This window comes from Trachurus japonicus, chromosome 24 (genome assembly GCF_045865225.1).
Source record: "Trachurus japonicus isolate A0001 chromosome 24, Traja_1.0".
In the NCBI taxonomy this organism is placed as follows: domain Eukaryota; kingdom Metazoa; phylum Chordata; class Actinopteri; order Carangiformes; family Carangidae; genus Trachurus; species Trachurus japonicus.
Window position 1 is genome coordinate 15517440 of NC_140930.1, and position 25524 is coordinate 15542963.

At 40.4% G+C, this 25524-nt stretch overlaps 1 protein-coding gene across 2 annotated transcripts in view; it reads left to right on the plus strand.

The window, feature by feature from the left end:
* The window catches only part of cd2ap (CD2-associated protein), a 93999-nt gene that overhangs the window by 52324 nt on the left and 16151 nt on the right, over window positions 1-25524 (plus strand). The window contains exons 4-13 of one of the 2 annotated variants that reach the window (XM_085770378.1): window positions 5328-5428; window positions 5894-6023; window positions 7478-7656; window positions 9568-9655; window positions 9973-10067; window positions 13259-13357; window positions 15441-15494; window positions 19378-19414; window positions 21980-22042; window positions 25170-25320. In XM_085770378.1, coding sequence (XP_085626504.1) covers window positions 5328-5428; window positions 5894-6023; window positions 7478-7656; window positions 9568-9655; window positions 9973-10067; window positions 13259-13357; window positions 15441-15494; window positions 19378-19414; window positions 21980-22042; window positions 25170-25320 — 997 coding nt within the window. Of the gene's footprint in view, window positions 1-5327; window positions 5429-5893; window positions 6024-7477; window positions 7657-9567; window positions 9656-9948; window positions 10068-13258; window positions 13358-15440; window positions 15495-19377; window positions 19415-21979; window positions 22043-25169; window positions 25321-25524 lie in introns of both variants that reach the window. The other variant, XM_085770376.1, reaches the window with a different exon arrangement.

Here is a 25524-nt window from a genome sequence, read left to right on the forward strand (position 1 = left end):
CACACACACACACTGACCATACACACATATCCAACACACATATAATTTTTATTAGAGTAATTTGAGTGTACTTAAAATGTTAATTTTTCTTTCACCACAATCTTCAACAATTCAAATAATTTCCAACCACCTAGATATTGTTTAATCTATATTAGTAATAGTCCAACAATGTATTCATGCTGTCATGTTTAAATATATTTGATTAGACTTCAGCTTTTCAATTTCTTTATGCTAATCTTCAACAATTTAAATAATTTCCAATCATTTCATACAAAATAAACCTCCTTCTTACAGGTTCCATTTGTTAATCTATTTTCACTTATTACTTTAGCCATGTTAGCACTTGTTTATCTGTTTTCTGTAGCAGTGCTTTTTGCAGCTGACTGCAGACTCCTCAACTGTTAGACTTAATAATGCAGGATTTTCCAACACATTCCTCTGCCTTTTCAACATTTCTACTGCTTTTAGACTAAACACACATTTATTACACTTAAACCTAAACAATTCAGGATTTTTTCCATCACGTCATGTCAATCAGCTTCCTGCTTACATGTTCCTTCTTTTTAATCTATTCTCACTTGTTGCTTCAGCTATGTTACTGCTGGTTCATCAGTTTTCCTTGCTGTGGCTAGCTGCAGATTTCAACTCTTCAACTGTTAAACATCTTCAACATGCAGGATTTTAACATTTTCTTCTCCTTTTTTTTTTTTTTTTTACATTTCTACTGCTTTTTGTCCTTAAAAAGGCATTAATCTTCAAGTTATATGTTTCAGCTTCAACATTAGACTTTTTCAACAGTTCTTCAGCTAATTCAACTTTGTTTCAATGATTTCTTCAGCTTATTCAGCATTGCTTCAGCAATAGCGTTCAGCTGCTTACAGCATTCACACGCATTTTCTGCAGGAAATGCTTTCTTTTTCTAGTTATTATTATTTTTCCACTTCCGGCCGACTTTCGGTTCGCATCTAGTCCTGCAACTCGAAGAGTTGCAGGACATATTATATATCAAAACGTGCGGCTTGATCGGGATCGCTGTGCTATTACTTTTCTCAACAGTGTACGAATTTTTCGCGACGTAAGTCGCGATTTACTGCGCAAAATTTTTGCATGTAAGTCAATGGGACGGGCGGAAAAAAAAGACCAATCATTGGAGTTTAACAAATGTCTACTGCTCAGGCATACTTTCACCTAGAGACTCCATTTAAACTTTAAACAGTAGACACAAGTCTTGTGTATTGTCGTATTACTCCACGTTTTGATAGGTCATATAGTTTTTGATCAATCCCTGATCAATGACCATGATCATTTTTGGAGAAATTATGAGATTATAATGGGTGTGTATTGGACAGAATGTTCGTGTCAGAGTGCGTGACATCATCGGTTAGAGTGGGAGAGAGTGAAGAAACATTCTGTATTTTTTCTGGATAAATTGCCACCACGGCCACAATTTACACTCTACAGACATAATTTTTTCAGAATTTGTAAGACAAACTTGTTATCTCTCATGTCATGTGCTCAAAATATCAGAGAGACTTACAGAATTGACAGAATCAGCCTCTGTGTGCGGCCACGTCTGTCTCTGCTCCTCATTGAGTCCAATACAAATATTTTCTGAGAGGAGCAGAACGGCCTGATGTTTTAAAACTGCCAGCGTCGCCAAAATATTTACTGTAGAAACACCAAATCGTACCGAAATTTTCAGTAAGTCCTTAGAGCAACGTTGATCTGTGTTTTGTTCTGATAGGAGTTACCGTTTTGTCATGCTAGGCCTAATTGTGAGACCGGTTTAGAGGCAGAAAATGGCTGTTTTTTCTCCACGTTTCTGTCTGTCTCAGCCTGCGGGGGCCCCTATCGCCGTGGTAACCTCTTTGATCCTCAGGCCAGAGCTCGTTAACTTCATAAACAATCCACCTGGCGCTCGTTTAAATGTTTATAAACACAGACACAGCTAAATCAGACTGACACAGGATGCAGCTACTAACTAACTATGTGTCAAGTCAGTCACACACACACACAGACTCTAGAGCCAGCTTCATGTGATTACAGTCACACACACACAAACACACACACACCTTCATGTGATTAAAACACAGTTAACGTGCAACAGAATTTAAACTTAAACCATGATTTAATCTGGTTTTAAAGTTAAACCTTGTTGGTGTCACACACACACACACACAAACACACACGCACACACACACACACACACACACACACACACACACAGGTAACCTAATGTGGTTACAGCTCCTCCATATCAGTGCTTATAGAAAGATGATCATGTGTCTGTCTGATCAGCTCTGTCTTGACCTTAAGATCGTGGGTTTGATTCCCATGTTGACAGAGATGGCACAACCCGCAGTAGCTCCCGTGGCCCATTCAAAATTTCCCGAGAGGAAATTTTCTAGTTCCAACATACTATTTAGTTGGCACGTAAATAGTTATTCACTTTCAAAAATACAGTGTTACTGCTATCACAGTGTTTTCCTCTAGTGCATACAGTGTCCAGCTGTGAATATATGCATTTGTTTTTTGAATATGTCTATCATATATACATAATAAGATGTAGTCTTTTTATATTCATTTTATGTGAATTGAAGCAAAGATGGTCATGCTTCTATCTGTAATATGCAGGGATGCAAACAGCGCGCCGAAAAGCGAAACTCGCTTTTTTCATGACCAATTAGGTGACTTGTGTGAATCGTTCAGATCCGAAGAGTTTTTGTTTTGAGGGGGGGGGTCTCAGCGTCTCAGCTCGGGTCAGTAAAATGTTTTTCTAACAGGCTGACAGTGACAATCACGTGAAACTGAGGCGAACTCATTCATGGTCTCTGATTATACTGATAACAGCCGACCTCCAATGTAGACGCGCGACATGCACGCACGTTACCCAAAGCGGCGATGCCGTTTTTTCCCCTGTGCATGTCCGTGGAGCTGTGCGCCGCGGACATGCACGGTTCCCTACGTTGCTGTGTCAGGCAGGTGTTCCCACGGAGCTCTGCCCCGTTTCAGAGGTGAAGGAAGCCCTGAGTGGAAAGACGTCGCCTCCGCGATGTAGAATGTATTCAATTCATAAAGTGAAACTAACACACTATATAGGCCTATATGTCCATTACACACTGAATGGGATGTTAAATCCCATGTCTTTATTTCTTCAGTTTATTTTAATAGTAATAATTATGACTAACATTCAGTGAAGACCTAAAAATCAGTATCTCCAAAATTGAAACATTGCAATGGTTTTTATTTTTTTAAAGCATTTTTAATATAGAAATGTTGGCCCTCTGAAAACTGTCCATCTATATGCACTCAATACTTGGTTGGGGTTGAACTACTGGAAATTTACTTTTCTGTGATATTGTTAATGGTGAGCCCCCCCCCCGCCAGACAGTTCCTCTCTTTTTTGGTCCTGACCCGTTTGCATCCCTGAATATGATGGACTGCATTGCTGATACATGCCGTGAGAGGGAGGCATGAAGCAGCAGGACTCATTACAGTGTCTTCCCTTTCTCATCTTCTGTCCTTTGCATTTTATATCAGACTGCAACAGCAGTTAATTATGCTGAAGGACACCTCCAGCACTCAGGCATCAACAGTGACTTCAGCGCATGTGAAACTGTCTTTGCATAGCTGCTGCAAAACCAAATGGTTTGACAGGTTAAGACAAAGTTGTGACCTTTTGTGCAAATATCGTCACCAAAGAGATGTTTTTGCACACGTCTCTCAGTTTGTTTGTCTGTATGATGACGCTTCAAGCAGTGAACTGATTTACACCAGACCTGGTGAGGGGACGGGGAACAGTCCAGGGACAAACCTCTGTTAAAAGTGTTGGATTCTGGACTTTCTTCCATAACAACTTTTTATTTTTTTTCCAAAATTGTCATCACTTTCTGAAAATACTGAATGCATATTGAAAAAGAACCTGGACTTTATGTACAAGATCCTAATAATAAAATGTGTTATCGATGTTAAGAGGTTGGTGGAGGTATGTGCTCCACCAAGCGCCATTCTAGTTCCACCTGTGGTCGCTGCATGTGAGCTCACGTATGCATAAATACACATGTGCGTGCGCCGCATACTTCCACCAAGTCCAGTCTTGTTCAAAGATCTTATCACCAATCCAGTTTGTCTTTGCCTTCTCCCCCTGAGCTGTTGATACTGTGTCTCTGTTCTGACTGGAAAAAGGCCAGAGCTCAACTTCAGGGGGAAATTCGCCTGTAAACAGTAACAAAAGATCAAACTTATGTCACCAACTGTGATGTGCCGAGACTCTAAGTGATATCTGATACACATTCTCATACATGCATCCAAACCTGTTGACAGTGTAATACTAAAAAAGAGTAATAGTGACTGGGCTTGAGCCAGTTTTTTCTCCTGCTGAATGAATGAAAAGACGATTGCTGTTCGCTGATGCTCCAATTTTAGTCCATCTGTCCTGTAGCTTCCTAAAATATGTGTTTTCCATTCAAAATGTGAATAGAATAGGGAAAAAAACAGTGATACAGTACATCTGCTTACTGCAGTTAGTTACTGTCCTTTGGTACCTGAAGCAGCAGCTGTCACTCTGTACTGTCTCCTCTCAGCTCTGCAGCCTGAGGTTAATAAGTGTGAGAATGTTGTTCATTTCAATCAATCAATCAGTAAAGACATGTGCTCTGTGTTCAGATATAAAGAGACTAGTACATGATTATGTAGTTAATAAGCTATAAGATATTAGATATGTGCTCTAAGTCAGTTATTGTTACTGTTGATCATGCTGTCTTCCTATAATCATTGTCCTGTGGCTGTCACTGACCTCTCTGCTTTTGAACAGTGGCATGTAAAATAAGCAAATGGAGTTATCACATAACACAGAAGAGATCAGGGCTCAACAAAACATCTGAACAAATCAAAGTTTAAGCTAAATAATACCACATATGATATTGCACATCCATATAAACATAATGCTCCTGTACTTTTACTAATAAATCTCACTTGACATTTTTACACACCATTTGCTCTTGTGTTATAAAGTTTCTTAGCCAGCTGTGCTTGTTCAGCAGGGCGTGTCTGCTCGCCACCACAGACCAACTTGCAGCTGATCATTCCTGTTCCTTGGAGGGGGAGGAGCCATGGCGTGGCCTCCCACTTCCTAGATTTTCACCTTGCTCGCATGTCACCTGTCCCAGTTCTCACGGCACCTCATTTGACATTAAGGAGAGGGCCAGGGGACACATGCAGTACAGTGTTTGATTAAAAACAAAACAAAACCGCAGACCGGCTCATGGACAACCACACAGCAGGTCGGCAACTAACAGGCGTCTCTCGGACTCCCTTTGTTTTCACAGAGCCTAAGAAGAGACAGTGCAAGGTGCTGTTTGACTATCAGCCGCAGAATGAAGACGAGCTGGAGCTAAAAGTCGGAGAGATCATTGAGATCACTGAAGAGGTACTTTTCACTTTCAACTTTCTTAAATGTTCAAGAACTTTTAACCTCGTCACAGTGCACTTGATAGGCCGATGATGTGTTTTTAACCCCTGAAGATACTCTGACTCTTTGCTGGATATTTGTGGTGGTGGCAAGTCAGAACAAGAGATCTGAGCAGCAGAGACTTTGCAAATATAATATGTTTGTGTAGGGAACTTGAGATCTAAAATCATTTTGTACCAGTTGGTTTTAAACATCTGGTATATTCTCCCAAAGTTTCAGTTTTTGACGTTTTTAACTGCAGGATTGAATGATAGAGCTTGAAACATGTTTTTTTATGCATTTTTATATTGACGCAGACATGGGCTGCTGCATCTAAGCACTTCCCTGTTAAAGTTAAAGCCCAGTAGAATTTGACGACGTCCCACCAGAGTTTAAAGGTCTGAGATTTATTCTCCTTAATGTTTTTCTCCTTTCTCTGTGCAGATTGAAGAAGGCTGGTGGAGCGGCGCCTTGAACGGAAAGTCAGGACTGTTTCCCTCCAACTTCGTCAAAGAGCTGGACGCCCAGGGAGAGGACGGAGGAGAGACCAACGACACCGCAGCAGACGAGATCGGTACAGATAGACAGACAAGAAAACAAAAAAACAAGCAGGACTTCATAGATGTGAAGGGTGCAGCTTCGTTTCACTGGAACATAATACAGTAATTGCTAAGAGTCTACAAGCCTGTAAAGGTGTAACTGCTGCACTGAAGTAAACTCCAGTGTTGCAATGCTATTTAAAGCACAAGAAGTTCAGGAACACTGTGCAAGAACAATGCCAGTGAATTCACAAGGGTTTAGTTTATGACAACTGCCAACACCCACAGAAACATGATCACAAACATTCAAATGTTTTTCAGACATTTTTTTGCAGACAGACTGAAATGTAGTAGAAATGTCTGTGCAGGGTGTTTCTCACTACTCTTTCCTGTTGTTGTGCCATGCCACATTTGTTCAGTGTCAATAGAATTCAATTTAGCAGTGGAGATGTTCAGGTGTGATTGTAGCTCCAGTCAAACAAGCCTCTACAAGAAGGCGGGCCTAGGGCTTAATCTGCTAAATCATCTGTTTGCTTATTACATGACTGGGAGGTACAGCAGCTTGTTAAAGAGCCGTGTGTGCATGTGACTGCATTTGAATGTGTTAAATGAATGAATATTAGTGCTAAAGTTGATGTGATACAAGTTCTCCATATTCTGTTCTGAAATATGCTAGATGTTGTGAACTGGAGACATTCAGAAAAAACTGCTACTGAGTTTCTATGAATTCAACTTTTCATTCATATATTTGATAATATAATACTAGTTAGAGCAGGGGTGTCAAGCATGTGGCCCACCAGCCAAAACCAGTCCAACAGAGGGTCCAATACCCTCGATGAATACATAGAAGAAAAAACATTATATTGTTGAAATTGCACATGTTTTTCCTAAGAAATTTCAAATTGTTCATAATGTTTAAGTTAAACAAGATAAGTGACAAATGGACAGAATCACAAACTAGCAAATGAAAACAAGATGAGAACAAAACAAAACAAGAAAGAGAGAAAAAAAAACAGCAACAAGAGAGTTTGAGAGTGTGTTTGTGTTGTGTTAAAGAGTACCGTAATAAGCAGTAGTTTTAAGTTCATAATGTTTGTAAAAGGATAGTACATGAACTGTAAACATCTTGATAATACACTTGCACCTTTTTGCTCTAAAACAAAGGGAAAAATCTGGAGTCCTCATTATTCATAAGTCATTATGCTGTTATTTTCCTGCTCTGGCCCACTTGAGATCAACCTGGGCTGTACAGTGTGTGGGCCCTGAACTAAAATGAGTTTGACACCCCTGGGTTAGAGGAAGATAAGCTTGTGCACACGCACACACACACACACACACACACAAGTGTAGCACCCACTGGTGGCTGAAATGTACATTTTCCAAGACAAATCATGCATCTACAGTGCTTTACAGTGTTGCAGCTGGAGGGAAGCAGTAAAATGTGATAGCCGTGGATTTTTATTCACTCTCTCTCGTATCGTCTCTCCAGATGCCAGTGCGGTGGAAAGCGCGGCCGCCCCCACGTCACCGCCGCCCTCCTCAGGGAACGGGGTTATCGCTCAGCCCAAGAAGATCCGAGGCGTCGGCTTTGGAGATATTTTCAGTCAAGGATCTGTCAAGCTAAGGGTTCGCCTGCCCAGCCCCGACATGGAGGAGAAGAAGGACAAAGTAAGTTTGAGGCAAATTCAGAATCAAAAAAACTGCACATAATGCAAGAAATGACGGTGAAGCCAGACATGGAGAAGCAACACAAAATGTACTTTCTATTTACATACATGTCCCTACAAAACAGATTATCCCTGCCTGTACATAATACGTCAAAAACAAAACATTGCATATAACCCCAACAGCTGTCAATGGGAGCCATCAGTTTAAAGATTTATTAGGACAATTAAAACTGCAGTTTTTATAATTGAAGGAGAGACACATTGAAACATTTAACAGAAATTCCTGCATACGTTTCTAAATTGCACATTAACTGTATTGACTAAGAAGCATGAATAGAATAACTATTGGCAGTTTTGCCCATGTGTTTGAAAGTGAAACGTATAAAAATAGCCTCAGCACCTGCTGCTGCGTAACCACTGTCTAAAATCTAATGTGTGAGAATAGCTGGTGTAAACTCTGCAGCACATCTGTAGACAGACAGTGAGAGGGTGAAATGCCTCAAGTTCCAGTAATGGAAAGCACACCAGTGGTGTCAGTAGTAAATATCGCAGGAAATTAAAAAGATACAGGTTGAAGTTATTTTTGCAAGAGTTCAGCAGGAATACACCGGTCTGGAGATGATTATTTTATTTTAACTCAGTGACTCACAGCAGTTCCTGTCCAGTCAAACATGACGAAGCAGCCAATCACATGCTTCTAAAGTCGACCTCTCACATCGTGTTTGATTTCTGTGCAGCAAAGCATCAGTGAGTTTCACCAGCAGATATATCCCACATTGATTTCAATTAAATCATAGATTTTGCCAATCTGGTAGTCAGGCTGTTTAATATGTGTTGAAACATTCTGGCGTCAGGACTGAACTCATTGTCTCTTGCTTTTTTAAATAGAAAATTAAACTCCTGACATTATTTCGCAGCAGTCTGACAAACATTCCCTCAGTCTCACTAACATTATAACAACATTTACATTTTACATGAGTATGGCAGTTTCCTGCTTTAACCTGACACATATTCAGCTCCACAGGTGTGTTGTTTACTGTCTACACTGAAGAAACATGCCCAGATTCATTTGAAGTTTCCGTTTGTTGTGAATACACCTGTTTTTCCTGCCATCAGCAAATGTACATGACAAAAAAAACCACCTCACCGTATTTTAGCTGGAGGCTTGTTTCTGTCTGAAACTTTTCTGAGGCAAATGCATCATCAGCTGCTCAATCTTGAATTCTGACATTCACATTACTTATTTAACACTTTATTAGTAGTAGTATTAGAAGTAACAACACAGACTCAGTTTAGCTTTGAGACGCCTCCCTCTGCCCCTCTCTCTCCTCTTCCCAGCAGCCCTCACTCTCTGGCTCAGCACGGCTTCCTTCACTCTCCTCCACTCCTTACATGCCACCACCTCGCATGCTCTCACACTCTACTTTTCCCAGCCTCACATGTCTCCATTTGGCCTCGACCAGTCCACAAAATCCACTTAGTGCTCTCCTCCGTCCCTGCAGGAGAAATATCAAAGACATGCAGCATCCTTCTTGTGGCATTTTGATTTTTATCACTTTCTGTTGCGCAGAGTAATTCTGTTTGGCACTTTCAACAAGTTAACCTCAACACTAACGCACTCCGTTTTATTTATAGCTTCTTCGTTGTTGCCATATAAATCTTTTTTTGTTACCTTCTCATCATCATTTTCTGCAGAAAAGCTCAAAGCCCTCTATGTTTCACTCTTTACTTTCTTTCAATTAACAACATTATTGATGCTCATTTCTACTAAAGAACACAGCCATGATCAGATGATTCAACTCATTCAGTTCTGAAACAAGCTGTTTCATAGACAGGACTCCTCCACATGAAGCCATTATATCCACCCATATCCAATGAATCATTTCCATATGTATGGTTTGCTTCATTTTAGCCAGTCCCATCATTACCATCTGCCGCAAAGCCCGCCCATCCCAACACGACAGACTTGCAGAGAGCAGACGCAGACAGCAAATCCAAAGGTAAAAGACTGTTAAAGTACTGAACAGGACAGTTTGACACGTGGGAAGTGTGTTTCATTTGACCAGATCGTCACTGTGAGAGAAGCTGATTGTTGTGTTTTACATGCTTGAAGTTGGTGTGTCAGCTTTTCTGTAGCATTATTTACATCTGCCATAGAGTTCTGGCTTGTGTATGCGTACGTGTTGGCAGGAGAATAATGGATGTGTGTATGCTTACGTGTGGTATGCTGACCTTCCCTGGTGTTTCCTTGTGTGCATGTAAATCCCTGTGATCTGTGCATCCACCGTAATAGACGCCAATATTTTGGTTTCCCCAGCCAAGGAGTACTGCAAGGTCATGTTCGCTTTCGAGGCCACGAACGAGGACGAGCTGACCCTGAAAGAAGGCGACATCATCCACATCCTGAGCAAGGTAAGCTTCCTGTCCTTTGTGGACTAAACCGGTCAAACCAAAATAGGTTTTACCACCTGAACTAACCTGATAGATTCTTGACTACTGCAGAAGTGGATATTATGTAACCTCATTGACCCGGATGACATTAGCCTGTCCAAGCATGGCCTGTCAAGCCCAACATTCATTGGACAAAGTATTTGCCTTTGAATGTAATCAGTCTGTCTGACCTTTTCTTTGCAGTCAAATGTGGCCTATTGCTGGGTAGTGATTAAACGCTTCCAGTGGTGGTAGATTGTCCTTTGCAAAGAGCATCTGACATTGTTGTCCCAGATTATGATGCGTCCTCTGACTTGTTGCCCCACAGCAGTAGGACAGGACAGGACAGGGCTCGCTGGAAGACTAGAAGTGGTAGAAATTGAAGAAAACAGTTGTTCAAATTGGTGTACAGTAGCTTTTCACCACTGGAGACAGACCTCTGGGATTAACGCCATGAAGTTTGATACTAAACTAAATTCTGTGTAAACAGATGTTGAGCTAACATTTGTAATAACTTAATAATTCAGTACAAAAGACAACAAAGATATCCATCCTGATACAGTATCAATGGCAGGTAGACAGTACAGTTTTTTAATTGTTGTTTTTATTATGTCCACATCCCTACCCTCCCCATATTTCCCAAAGAAAAAAGAAAAAGAGAGGAAGAAAAAAAAAGAACAGTGAGAAAGTGAAACATCACGGTGATAAGTATTCAGACCTTCAAACCGAGGGCAGAAACTACAGCCTCGAGTCATCTTAGGTACAGCACAACAAACTTAACACATCTGGATTTTGAGGATTTTCTGGCCTCCCTCTCTTTGGATGCTCTGGGTCTTCCTCAGGTTGGATGGGGACATCGTTGGACAGACACTGTCATGTCTCTCCAGAGATGTTGACTTGGGTTCAGGTCAGGGCTCTGCCTGGGCCTCTCCGGGACATTCACAGAATTGTCACCTAGCCACCCCTGAAATCTCTTGGCTGTGTGCGCATGGTCGTTGTCCTGTAGGAAAGTGAAGCTCTGATCCAGTTTTAGGTCCTGAGCTCTCTGGACCTGGTTTTAATGTATCATATATCATTATTTTTGCTCTGTTCTGTTTCCCTCGATCTTGACCAGTCTCCCTTTATCTGTCACTGAAAAACAGCATGAGCCTCACACCAGAGCTGGTACTGGGTGGGCGATGAGCGATGCCTGGTTTCCTCTTGACATGACTGAGGCTAAGCAGCTCAAACGTGGTCTGTTCAGATCAGAGCATCCTGACTCTCAGTCTGAGAGGAGCATTTGTTTTTTCTCCAGAAAGCCTAGGTCAGTGCAGAGCTGCAGGGATCGTTGTCTTTCTGGGATTTTAAGAATTTTGAGACAAAATGTGAAATAAATGATGGGTGAGGATTCAGAATAAGGTTCTGAATGCTTTCTGAATTCACTTATCAGTTGATACAGTTTGTAAGATGATACCAGCAGTGTGGATGGACAGATACTGTGGATAATGGCTTTTCCTAACAGGGTTTCATCTAGTGCTAGAATAAAGATCGCAAGTTAATTTTGTTAATTTGAAAATCGACAGTTACAGTACAGACTCTGATCATACAAATGATTAGGGTTGGGTACGGAGAATCCGGATGGAACCGGTTCTAACGTTTCGATTCCATTCGATTCCTCCTCTCCTACACACTGAAGCCCGTTTAAAACAGAGATTCCGTTATATTTCCAACCTCTCATTACGCTGGTGTTGCTTGTTTACATGGGGCTCTCCCTCACACAGACGTCCAGTCGGCTCTGTGACGACATCCTCTGCTGCCGGTTTAACGGTGGAACAACGATGCTCCCCATTCCGTGTTCTGTTCATACGTTTTATACAGAACGGCTGGTGGAATCATTTTGCAACAGAATAAAAAAGGAGCTTGAGTCAAAACATGAGCATCCGTGAGAGAATGGATTGTTGTTGGTGCAGAGAAGAGGCTGGCTGAAATGATCCACGGTTGAAAAAATGAAAAACCTTTGCAAGGAGTTGGCTGAAAGTGAAACACTTAAAGGCTAAAGTCACTTTGTGACTTGTTATTTGACACAAAGTGTAGCCTAACCAAATATTTTGTTATTGTGAAGTCATTTAAATGAATGTAATATTTATTTGATATAATATAGGCTATAGCTTCATACATTTAAGACCCCTATCTGCCAGCACCACAAATAGAATCTAATTCTGTGGGAAAAATAACTTAGGTGCTCCCTCATTTTAGACCATGCTGACTTTTTTGACCCCCTTTCTTAAAATAATTGGCATTGAGAATCGTTAGGAACCGGAATCGGTATCAGAACCGGAATCGTTCAATTTCAAACGATACCCAACCCTACAATCGATGACCCTGAAACAAAACATTTGCTGAAATTTCAAATTTAGCTCGCAACAGTTTGTGGCAGATTTCCAGCATTTGTCTTGGAGTTACTGTGCAGCATGTGTGACGAGGTAACGGCTGTTTGTGCAGACTGAGAGGAGACTCTTTGCTTTTTAGTTTGTAGCCAGATGTGTTCAAAGAAGGCGGCAGTAAGTTATCACTCACTAGTCATATTGATAGTCTTCATTTCCTTCTTTCTTACTTGAGGCATTTCCAAACAATGGTGTGATTGCCAAGTAGCATGAGAGGACTTGTTAGTTGTATTTTGTCATTTTAATGTTGTTAATCTGACACTAACTGGATATGAGCTCCTCTTGTACAGTCTCAACAACAACCCATTATTTCAAGGGGACCAGGTTACAAACACCCTGAGACTGACTGTTGTTGTAGTGTAATACATCAGGGGCTGACATGTGATGGCTGGAGGAATGTGATGCATTGCCTTCACTCCCAATGCCCAACTAATTTTCTGACAGGCTACCACCATCTAGTGCCGGCTGCACAGAACTGCTTGTAAAACCACCAGTGGTGCTAAAGTTTTTATTTTTCCGTGGAGCCCACATTAACAGTTTCTCTTTCTTTTTTTTTTTTTTTAGTCAAAGCGATTTTAATTTTTAATTTTTTTTTAAGTAAAGTAGAGAGGTTGTTTTTTCTTCTTCTGAAACTTTCTGCAAAATATGAGGCAGAAAACAGAGATGTCAGATTGAAAAGACAAAGTTAAGGTCCCAAATTGATCAGTGAACTTTTGTCACCACTCACTTTTTTTCTGTCTACTCCCTCAGGACACAGGAGAGCCTGGCTGGTGGCGAGGGGAGGTCGGCGGCGCAGATGGCGTTTTCCCTGACAACTTCGTGGTCATGGTTTCTGACACAGAGAAAGAGGTGAGATGAGAGAAGGGGTCGGATGAACTGTTGATAACTACCTGATATATCGTTAAAAGCTTTTTTTTTTCAAGCAACATGTACTGTACTCCATGATTCCAGGACTTTTCTTTGTCTAATAACTGTCTGTGGCTTTGGACCGTCAGTCTGCATTTGAAAACGAGCTATTTGATGCTTATAAATAGACCAAAGGAGTGGTTGATAACGGAGCTAATCTGTTCCTGTCCTTAGAAAATCCTGTAAACATAATCAGTCTTGTCATTCTCACATTATTGTTTTAGATAAAATACAAAATACAGTCTTATTTTGGTTTTGTTCTGTCAATGATGCAGGGATGCAAACAGCGCGCCGAAAAGCGAAACTCGCTTTTTTCATGACCAATTAGGTGACTTGTGTGAATCGTTCAGATCCGAAGAGTTTTTGTTTTGAGGGGGGGGGTCTCAGCGTCTCAGCTCGGGTCAGTAAAATGTTTTTCTAACAGGCTGACAGTGACAATCACGTGAGGCGAACTCATTCATGGTCTCTGATTATACTGATAACAGGCGACCTCCAATGTAGACGCGGCGCGTATCTGCGTGCAGTCGGTGCGACGGCAACGCCGTTTTCCCCCGGACATGCACGGTTCCCTACGTTGCTGTGTCAGGCAGGTGTCTTCCACGGAGCTCTGCCCCGTTTCAGAGGTGAAGGAAGCCCTGAGTGGAAAGACGTCGCCTCTGCGATGTAGAATGTATTCAATTCAAAAAGTGAAACTAACACATTATATAGGCCTATATGTCCATTACACACTGAATGAAACATCCCATGTCTTTATTTATTCAGTTTATTTTAATAGTAATAATTATGACTAACATTCAGTGAAGACCTAAAATTCAGTATCTCCAAAATTTAAATATTGCAAAGGATTTTTTTTTTAAAAGCATTTTTAATATAGAAATGTTGGCCTTCTGAAAACTATGTCCATCTATATGCACTCAATACTTGGTTGGGGATGAACTACTGGAAATTGACTTTTCCATATTGTAATGTAATTATTTGTTATTGGTGAGCACCCCCCCCCCCCCACATGCCAGACAATTCCTCTCTTTTTTGGACCTGACCCGTTTGCATACCTGATGATGATTAAAATCTTTTTTTTCCCCACGTTGAGAGGTTAGTATAGTCACATTTATCAGTTGGATCATAACATGTAGAGTTGCTCTGTATTGCGATATGGTATGGTATATGGCAAAGGTTAAAGTGGAGTTGAGCAATATCTGAGAGTGTTTAAACAGAGATGAATAAATGATAAGAAGGAAAGAGGAACTAAAACAAATATATACGTCATAGTGGAAGATGAGAAAGTGATCAAACAGTCTCAACTATTGATATATGTATATATATATCTACACAAAACCCTCTCAGGTCAGAGGAGCAGCCGCAGTAAAAGGCTCATCTCCCTGACCTGCAGAACTGAAAGATTTAAGAGATCATTTGTTCCTGCTGCAATCGTTTTATATAACACTTGTTAAAATGTTTTTTGTGCTACTGGACTAACTTGACTTTCCCTGCTAGGGATGAATAAAGTATTCTCTATCTATCTATCTATCTATCTATCTATCTATCTATCTATCTATCTATCTATCTATCTATCTATCTATCTATCTATCTATCTATCTATCTATCTATCTATCTATCTATCTATCTATCTATCTATCTATCTATTGCATCATGTAATTACCATCATGGAGCAGTGCTCCCAGCTTAATTTCCCCATATAGCAAATGCAGAAATCCTGTTTGATTTCTCATGAAGGCTTTTTCACATGGGTAATATGGCCTCTTGATAATCAGCCAGATGCCTTTTCAGTTAAAGAGCTTATTGCTATGAAGTCTCTCCCAGGCATCTGTAATGATCAGTGAGGCAGCCGCTGAAGAGGGTCTCCAGGTCACGTTATTAGTGTCTGTTCAGTTCAAAGTCCAAGTCTGACTGATTTCTCACCCTCACTCCTTAAAGCCCTTACACGTGTCTCTATATAAGGTTCATCTCAGTTCTTTCAGAGATTGTGTGTATATAATAACTTACGTCACGTGTGTTGGTTTTTCAGGCTCTAACGACAAAAGGCTCAGTGAAATCATCACCTAGGCAGGAGTCAGAGGAGGTAAGCTGGTCGTGCTCCTGGGGAATGAAAGGTGTTAATTTGTCTCCTTCTGTTGAGCCCGTTTTGATCACACAGAGATCTGTCCTCTGCTATAACCTGGTGTGACTTAAAAAAAAAATGAAATTGAGTTTGAATCTCTTTTTTTTCTTTTGCCTAAAACATATTTGTAGAAATGGCTTTTTTCCCTTGCACTGATCTGACTCTATTATGGGGTATCAAGTGTTACAGATTGAAAACGGTAATTGTATCCTTATACAGAACAAAAACAAATGAGGCCACTGTAACTCTGGGAGAAAAGACTCAATCAAATCCTGGCTTGCCCACGTCTGTGTTTTCTTACTTAATAATATCAAGCGCAGAGATTAAATCAATTTTCATATTTTTACACAAGATGATTTTCCATGTTTCCACTCCGTAGTGAAACACAATGACATGAAACCCCAGCAATACACTGAGGTTAATTTCATTCATCAGTTCTGAGACCCTCAGTTTAATCTTATTTATTGCTTATCACAATGCGTTAATTCAAGCTGTGGTACTTCACCCTGATCTGGTTCAATGAGAATGCTCTGTGCACAGACAGCTCTCTAATACAAATACATAATTGGAAGTGTTAATTTATAAAGGTGTGAAATGTATCCTTCTGGCAGGATGATATCTTATAATTGGATTGGATGCGACTTGCCTGGCTTGACTTCCTTAATGTCTGTCAACAGTTAGTCCACCATTGGTGGACTAAATGATATTGATGAAGATGGCAATTTGATTAAATATCAAAAAGCAGCACTTTCACAATTGAATTGTTGGAAGTAAACCTGGTATTTAATGCACCAGTCCTACACTAGATGTTATAAAACATGTCAAACGCTCAGATTTAACTTGCAATCAATGTATAAGAAACCAAAGGAAAAGAAAAAGATCTCAGTGTGAGTCTCTGCTGACAGGAGGAGAGACAGGTTGACAACTCATTACATGAAGTGAAGTAAAAGCTTTTCAACAGGTTTTTATAAATCTCTCCTAAACCAAAAGTGGCAGACATCAGCCAAATGTTTGAAAGCCAGGCCAAAGTATCAGTGCAGGTAACATGACGATGGAGTCCAGGCACATTCTTCAACTGATTTTAAAGGATTTTAAATATAACAAACTGTGATAAACTGAAGGAGCCTGAATACATAATGACTGCTATACTAGTATCATGCCTGTGGCTGTTACTGTGGGAACCAGGTTTGACGAGGATATGAGCACAGGTTTGGGAACTGACAGTCCTGAGTGATGTTTCAACTTGGAAACTTTTTTTTTTTTTTTTTTTCTTGTCGAACTTGGTGAAGACGTCAATTGTCTCCCTCTGTGTAGAAATCTGTGATGGAACATGAGCACTGAAGATTCTGTTCATTCTGGTTCTGATGCATTATTGTCATAACTGTAAATAAACTAATGTGAATTATGAGCAGTTAAGTAAAACACAAAACATATAATCATAAAATAAGCAGAAATAGATAGAAATGGTTTAGTGTATGAAAAGAAATGTTGTGAGGAAAGGCTCTCTGATAAAACTCTGTCTTTAGAAGGTTCTTAAAAGAAAGAGTCAGCAGATGATCCAGAGCCTGGAGCCCTGCTGACTGCAAAAACTCAGTCCCCTTGAGTTCTCAGCGGGGTTTCAGGAACAGATAAAAGATCCCCACCCGAGGGTCTCAAAATGTATGTCAAACATGTAGGGTTTTAAAAGATCAGGGATACAACTGGGAGTTAGACCAGGAAGAACTTTTAAAGTAATTAGAAAGACCTTAAAATTTTAGTTCAAATTAAAAAATGGATGGGATGTGATTATAAAATCTGTTGGTTTTGCAACTGAGTTCTGTAAAGTTTGTATGGCAAGTAAAGAGATTGCAGGACTCCAACTATGATAAGCTTAAGATGACTTAGGTGGCCATTATAAGTTCAAATCAACACATCTACGGTGATGACAACATGATTGCACAAACTCTGTGATGTGCTGTTCAAAGCTTACATTATTATCAAACCAGATGCTGAGATTTCCTGCAGTTGGCCTGACGTGTATGAAAAATATACCAAAGGGAAGGCAGGTACAAAGACAACACAATGGGTCCCAAAACCAGTCCTTGTGTAACACCATACCTAAAAGGACAAAATAAAGAGACAGAGGAAAATGCCCTTAACCTGCTCCTAATATTCTGACTTTGGGCCTCAGCCTCCCTAAGAGGATGCTGTGATAGGTCGCTTAACCAAAAAACAACAGACACTCCCTGTGCAGATAGAAGTTGCTTGGGTATTGTAATATCTAACAATTTTGATAGTAAAGGCAACTTGGTAATTCTATGTTCACTCACTATCATATTGTTACAGTAGCTCTTGAGACCTGATTTTTCATCAATGCTCTGATTCCTATATTTCCAACTCTGAATCCAAGGCTGCTTTGAGTGTGTGCGGAGTAATACTCAGCCATATAAGAGGTCTAATGATATGTAGAGACAGTCAGAATGAATTGAAGGGTCAGCCAGTTCAGTGCTATGGACATATTTAAGGCAGGCAGACGTTCTGATATTAAGCAGGTGAGAGTTATCAGTCTGTGTTTTTGTAAAGAGCTGGAAGAACGTGTCCTCACCACAGGACAGAGGCTTATCACCCACTACCACCCTGCTGCACTGAGCAGATACTAAGTGTTGCGCAGTGTGAGATGTGTGTAGTGCTCGATTTCCTGTCAAGAAATTGACACTTTTCTAAATCTATTCTCATGTTGAATTAAACTAAGCATTGACTTTCAATTATTTGGACCACTAATCACCCAGTCAAACTGTTACATATTAAGCTTGTGTGTTGTCTGCTTAGTTTTAGTAAGATATATAGTTTTCTGTATTGGACTCAGTGGCAGCTCAAACAGGTTGAACAGCCTGATAATTATTTTTCTATCTCAGATGTGTGATCTCCATTTACACATTTTCACACCTTTGCAGTGGGTCTCAGTCTTTCATATGGTCTACAATCAATGTCAGATCTTATACTGAAAGTATTACTACTGTCAGTGACACAGTGATAAGAAATCCTGTGCATGGTCAAGGAGAGGGTCATCTATTCAAAAAGAAAAAACAGACAGCCTTTTCAAATGATTTTACTTCACCTATCATGATTAACAGAAACACTATTCTGTCACGTGTAGCAGATACACAAATGCGTTTGACTACAAAGGTGGAGCATCTGACTTACTGGAAGAAACTGAACTTTCTACTAGTTAAAATCTGTGCTCAAAGTGCAGACTGTCACTTTCTGTCTCCATGCAGTGCAGCTGCTGAAATCACCTGACAAACTATAAAGGGAAAAAAAAGATACTTTAATCTTGCAACCATGCTGTCAAATAGAAAAGCAGTGCCGATATCTCTTTCCAGTACAGGCTATAGTTGAAATAGTTCTCTGCAGTATTTTAATTTATTTTTTAACATCATGTTGCACTAAACAATGTTACATAATCACAATTCTGGTTGGTTCTCACTGGATTATTGAACTGAGGTGTAACAGTAGTTCATCTAAAATGTCATAAAATCCTTCAATTGGTCATCACAGTGATGATACTTGTATATAGAATTGATACTAACTCTAGCTTAGCTCTAAAAAAAATATTAAATCAGTTTTCCCTTGCCATTAAAGGTTTGTGTTCTCAGCTTTAATCCTGGTTCTTGGAGAGGCCGAAGGCAAATTTCCACCACGGTGGACTTGTTTAGACCAAACTTAATGTGTTTTCCGTTTCTGCTTCCCTCTGGGTTGAGGTTTCTGTAATAGAGATAATAGATGCCAGTGTACAGTAATGAGTCATCATTCTCACTGATGTAACTCTGACCTATTTTTTCTTCTCTTTTTCTCTCTATCTCAGAAACCAAAGAAGCCACCTCCACCAACAAAAAGCTCAGGTAAGGAACACCTCCCACCCCCACCTCATTAAATTCTACCAGCTCAAGCAAGAAGGTGTGAGGGAAAGGTGACGGCGTCACAGTGGAACTGTCTTCACCTAAAGGAAACTACTTTTACTAAATGTTCAGTATGAACAGTTTTTAATTGTTTGTAGTCTCTTTACATCGCCCTCAAACAGTTTGAAAATGTCACCCTCATGTATCGGTGGTGTGATCATTATTGGATACATATGTATAGATACTGGCAGCAAAGTGAAGTAAGGCTACTGTCTATAATTGAGTACATGAGAGCTGGATTGAAGAATAGATTTGCACAGAGAAAACTCCAGTGTGGAAGCTGGGTTAATGAGCCGTCCACATCCTGATGGCCTTTAAACATGATGGGAATTTTAAAAATACATTGAAAGAATGACACGGTTGTGCCATGGAAAGGGTACAAAAAATTCCTTTCTAAATATTATCTATATCATCTATGATATTCTAAATGACCTATCTTAGCCTAGACCCAATCTGTCTACTACATTGCCAACAATATACAGAGGAAAAAATACACCTTTGTCATTACTATTTTTTTGACACCTTTTTTTTTTTACTGAACTTAATTTAATGCTATTTATTAAGGCTTTTCAAGATTTGCAGACATGCAGATTCATGATTTGTCCACACCATTTCCCTATGTTTATACTTAGTTTCATTTAAATGGATAAAATTCTCATTCTTGTCCATCAAGGTACATTCAGTAACCCCGGTGTCAAAGTGAAGAAATGGTGAAAACAGACAAAAGTAAAAACAAAACCGAAATCTACCATTTAACAAAAGTACAGACGGTTATTAATCATCAAAAAACATGGCTTGTGTTATTGTTACTCTTGTGTTTTCTGTTTTTTCTGTTTCATTGTAAGAATCTCCACTAGCTTAGCCATGCACAACATGATTCATCTAAATAATGATGCAAATCTAAGTCAGTGACAGCATCATGTGCAGTATAAATCTACCTGTGTGAACATGGTTTCAGTTGTTCCAGTGATGAATTAAACCCTCAGGCCACAGACCAATATAATATAAAAAAAGGAAATTATTTAATTTTTAGATGATTTGTTGAATAACTGCTTTGTTCAGTCATGATCACTCCCTGTAACTCTCACAGCAACAGCAGACTGATCCAGAGCCAACGCAGGTCTGCTTTAGCTCTTAGTCTGAACCCTCTGGGGTCCTTTGATCACGCCGGTGTGACCACCTCGCATGACGTCTTCAAAAAGCCGTGAAAACGAACCCTGGAGCGCTGCTGTCAACTTCACTCGAAATTGCGGATTTGAAACTCTCTCCCAGTTTTTATTTGGCTTTGATAGACCATGTAAAACCGAACTTATGATCGTTTTAATGTGATGGTACAAAAAATATGTGTCGGGGGGATGGGAGGGGCAGACGTTGCGTATTTTTCCATGTATTTGGGAAAAAAGTGGTTGAATCAGCTGATGATACGTGCTGAATATACCAGAGACGTCTGATATGGATGGGGGAGTATATTTTTTCAATTTGGATTTGATGATTTCTGTGGATTTTGGGGCCAAATGTGTTAATAAAGTAGGTTAAAGTGAAAAAATACCAAACAAACATGGGCATCTTAAACATTTTTTATGTGGTATATAAAGGCAAAATCTCAAGTATTAAAAAACAGGCAAAACAGGCTCAGACCCATCAGGGTGAACTCTCTCAAAAGTCCTGAATGGAGGTCGTAATAACTAAATATCCTGACTGATGGGTAAGAAGTGACATTTCTAGTAAATGAGGTTGGAGACACGGCTCTAACTTTGTAAAGGAAACCGTGTTTGTGGTTTATCTAATGTCAGAAATCAGATTACTGCTGAAAAAGGTCAGTAATCACATTACTTAGCCACATGGAAAAACTATTCAGGTCACAGGAGAAGGTACACAGTGTGAGGCCTCTTTGATGAATAGAGATCATGTCCTGGCACCAAAACGTAAATGTTGAGCAGTGATTCAACCTGCTACATTTGAACTGCTGTCAGTGCTTTTCCTCTCTTCAAACGTGAGTGAGTCAAGTGTTGAGTCGTAGATTAGAGCAGTTAACCTGCAGTCTGCAGAGTGCACGCTTGCATCAGCGCGCTTGTGCTCGTCTGCACAGGATGCACTTGTAGCCCTCAACCACCGCAATGTGTGTCTGTTTCTGGGACATCTGATATTCTGCCTCTGTGCACGGCTTCCTGTCTCTGTCGAGATTCTGTAACACAACTGTGCGCCTCAAACAAACAAAACCACAAAATGTTTGAACACAAATACACACTAACAGTAGGGTTTTTGTGCCACAGATAAAAATGGATCAATGTGTTTGTAACTGTCTGTCTTTCGATGTATGGTAGAAGGCTGTGTGTGCGTGCATGCGTTTGAATGTGAGTGTGTGTGTGTGGGAGAAGTTGGGTTTTTTTTATGTACAGTATCTGGTTTTGTGAGAGTGTGTGTTCCCTCTCGCTGTCTGTTGAGTCTGGAGTCGGTCGGGTCAGACAGACGAGGCGACTTAACTCTGGACCATGTTTCGTTTGCCAGCTCTCAAACCGGAGGTTCCCAGTGCCGACAAGAAGCCCCATCCCCTCAGGACGGAGGACAGAGGTACAGCTGGACTCTACTTTCATTTCATTTTTGCTGCTTTCCACTTCACCCTCCCAGTTTCCTCTCATCCTCTCATTTCCTCACAGATTTTCCTCCATTTATATCCACGCATTTCTCATCACTTCGGATAGTTCTGTCCCTCCATGGCTTCTTCACTCTTTCCTCGACTCCTTATCGTATCCATCCTTCCTACTCTTGCTCTCTCAGCATCGTTAAGCTTCAGTTCTGACCTGTGGATTGCTCCTCGCTCCTCTGGAGTTTAAAAGTGACTTTCAATTGAGGACATTTCTCAAGCCAGTGTTACATTTGCACTCTTCCTCTTTACAGTTATATGTGATTCTGACAGTGATATCACTGTGAATTATGGGCTACATGCAACAGTATGAGTTCAGAGTGCAGAAAGCACATCCAGGGGTGCTCGCTGGCCCGATGATCAAGAGTACCTTGTTGGCAGTGCCCAATGCAGTGATCGCCGGTTCGACTCCGGACTGTGTTGATCTGCACTGCTTGTTACTCTCTCTCTGCTATCCTATCAGTTTAAGACAACAATGCCCCTGCCATCCAGCATTAAAACAAAACAAGAGCTGAATACATTCACATTTTAAATGTCAACTCCAGATCCACCTGTAGTTTGCTTTAAGTTAGTACCTTGTTTTGGACACATTTCCTATTTAGTTCGATAAAATCTATAGTTCATTATAAAAAAAGGAAAAGCAAAGACAAAACCCATATGACATGAAATAAATGTCAATAGTTACAACCACCTGTGACACATACTGTAATACTAATAGAGGACAACTCAATCAGAGAAAAAAGAATTATTGAACAAAAAGGCGAGAAGCTATTTCTCTGTTCAGACATTTCCTGTCATGGCTGCTCTCTGTGATTTCAGGGAACGTTTGTACTCAAGTTGAGAATATTTTACTCATGTGACCACATCACATGTTAAAGCTGTGTCTAGCTATTGTTGGCAAAAAGACAATCTGTTGTTAATTTGCCACACACAGGAAATGAGCCGTGTGTGTGGAGAAGAGTTTGTCTAAACTGCTGCATCACTGTTGCATCATTTTCACTTAGATTCAGTTTGGCAATAAAAAGATTGTATCACTCAGTATTGAAACTGATTAATGATAATGGAATAGTAGTGGTCTGATGACATACAGTATAATTATGAAATGTTGACGGGTAAAATACATTTTGCCAGTCCGACCTGATACAACATGTGGCCATTTTGTTTCTATGGAGAAAAAAATAGAATAAGCAGAATATGAAAACAACAAAGATAATGATTTTACTTTTTAGAGATGTTTTAATCAAATCAAATTTAGTAAAGTGAGGTGGGAATGTTTTGTCTTACTCTGAGCTCAGCTGATGACCTGACTCCTAACAAGACGTCTCACACTGTGGGACGCTGCTCTATGTTGCACCATCACATGTTTGAAGATTAATGCCTTTAATCTTTGGGCAGCATCTTGTATGTTCCTTATGTGCATCCATCATTCACAGCAGTTAAATCAGCCCCACAGCTGTTAAAGCTCCACATCAGTGAAGCATGTAAATCTTTATTTATTTATTTAATTTTCAGTCTCATTCTAAACATTTGCACCGCGGCCAGTTGTCACTTTAGGAGAATTTATCTCCATATTGAACAAGTTCATGTGAGCTTTTTACATGCAATCTAGAGCATGAACATCATCATACAAGTATGTGATGTGACAATCGCTGATTGTGAGAGACATCAACATTGGTTTACATAACTGTTTCCCCCATTTAATCTCGGCTTAGATTGTCATCATGTTAATAAAGTATCATCCGTTTAAACATGTTTGTATGTTTACTGGACTAATGGAAAATTAAGTATTGACTTATTTTCTTGTCATCAGTCGTGAAGAACATTTCTGTTTTAATACAACTATTAAAATAGCAGGCAGTCATAGCAGGTCTGTCTGTGTCCTGTTTTTGCGTTGAAACTGTTGTTCGAGATGACATGTCGAAGTTAAATGACATTTACAGCATCACCTCTTCCGGGTCACCAGCACTGAAGAGTCATTTCTGTAGCACTGTCACTTTTGCACAGTTGTGTGTTTTCATTTTCCTCTCATCCGGTAAATAAAGCAGTAAAGTCTCCCACTTCACTGCTGTGCCCACAGGGCTCCATGTTGGCACCCTCAGATTGCTCTCTCACATGCCTGCATCAACCTTTTCTGACACACTCAAGTGTTTGACACAAAGTGCATTTATGCATGTGGCCCACGCTCTCGCTGCCTCCTCATGTTTTTCCATCTCCTCACTTGAGTAATTGGTGTTAACCGAACTTCTTTCTTCCCTTGTTGTTTCTTTGTCACTCTGCCCATGCATTCAGGTTTCTTACATCAGCCTCCCTTCTTTTTTTTCCCTCCATTCATCTGTCACCAGGTCCTCAGGGACGTGAGGTCTCAGAGCCCCACGAGGCTTACTTAAGTTCAGTGTGAAGGGAGCAGCACATAAACAGGGATGAAGACTTCACACGACAGCTGTGTTGTGGAAAAACAGCTAATTAATACTGCGCTAGCTGAAAATGACATTATGAAACTTACTCTGTAACACTTTGTTTTTGGACGGGTATTTTTTCCCCCACTGCTCCACACAGATGTGTCCTACTCAGACTAGAAGCATCATTTGAGTCACATCGTCGTAGAACGCTCCATTGTCTGTGAACACCCTTGCTGTTTTACCTCTGCAGCACATCGTGATGTTTCTCTAAGATTTCTGAGGACATTGTGAAAGTTAATCATCTAGTTTATTATATGGATGAACTACATCCTCTTTTAGTATCCAAGGTAACAGGGTTGTCAGCTGATTCAAGGTTGAGCGATGGTCATTTCAGCTCAGCACATAAAGGAGATGTAAACAGCCTCTGTGACTCAGTCTTGTCAGATTTACCTTAGTTACCCCCAGTGGGAAGGGGAAACTTATTATTGTCTGTTCAGACGCTCTCTTGGAGAATTGAATGACTTCATGTTCCTTTTGCGTCTCTTCCTTGCTCTCTGTCTGCGTTTCTCTCTTCTCACAACATTACCTGTTTCACTAACATGATGTCGACCTTCCCTTTTCCAACCCTCCACCAACTCTTCTTTCTGTGTTCCAGTCGACAAGCCAACGCCAGATCTCAAACCATCCAAGCCTGCAGCGCCGGTGGTCCCACCCAAGAAGCCAATCCCCCCTCCGGGGAAAGGCAGACAGGGCAGCGTCCCACCCAAGAGGCCCGACAAGCCTCTCGCTCCGTCGCCAAGCCTCAAGTAAGTCTTATTATGCTCTTGACTGTCAGTGCAACAAGGTATTCTTAAAGGGGAACCATTATGCTCATTTCAGGGGCTTTTTGAGATATTGAACCACAGTGAGGCACTATTGAAAGTTTTGATCGTTAAAAAACTCCATACTTATCGCATACAAGCAATAGCTGGCTCTTTCCTGCTTCACCCTACTGCACCGACTCTGCTGTG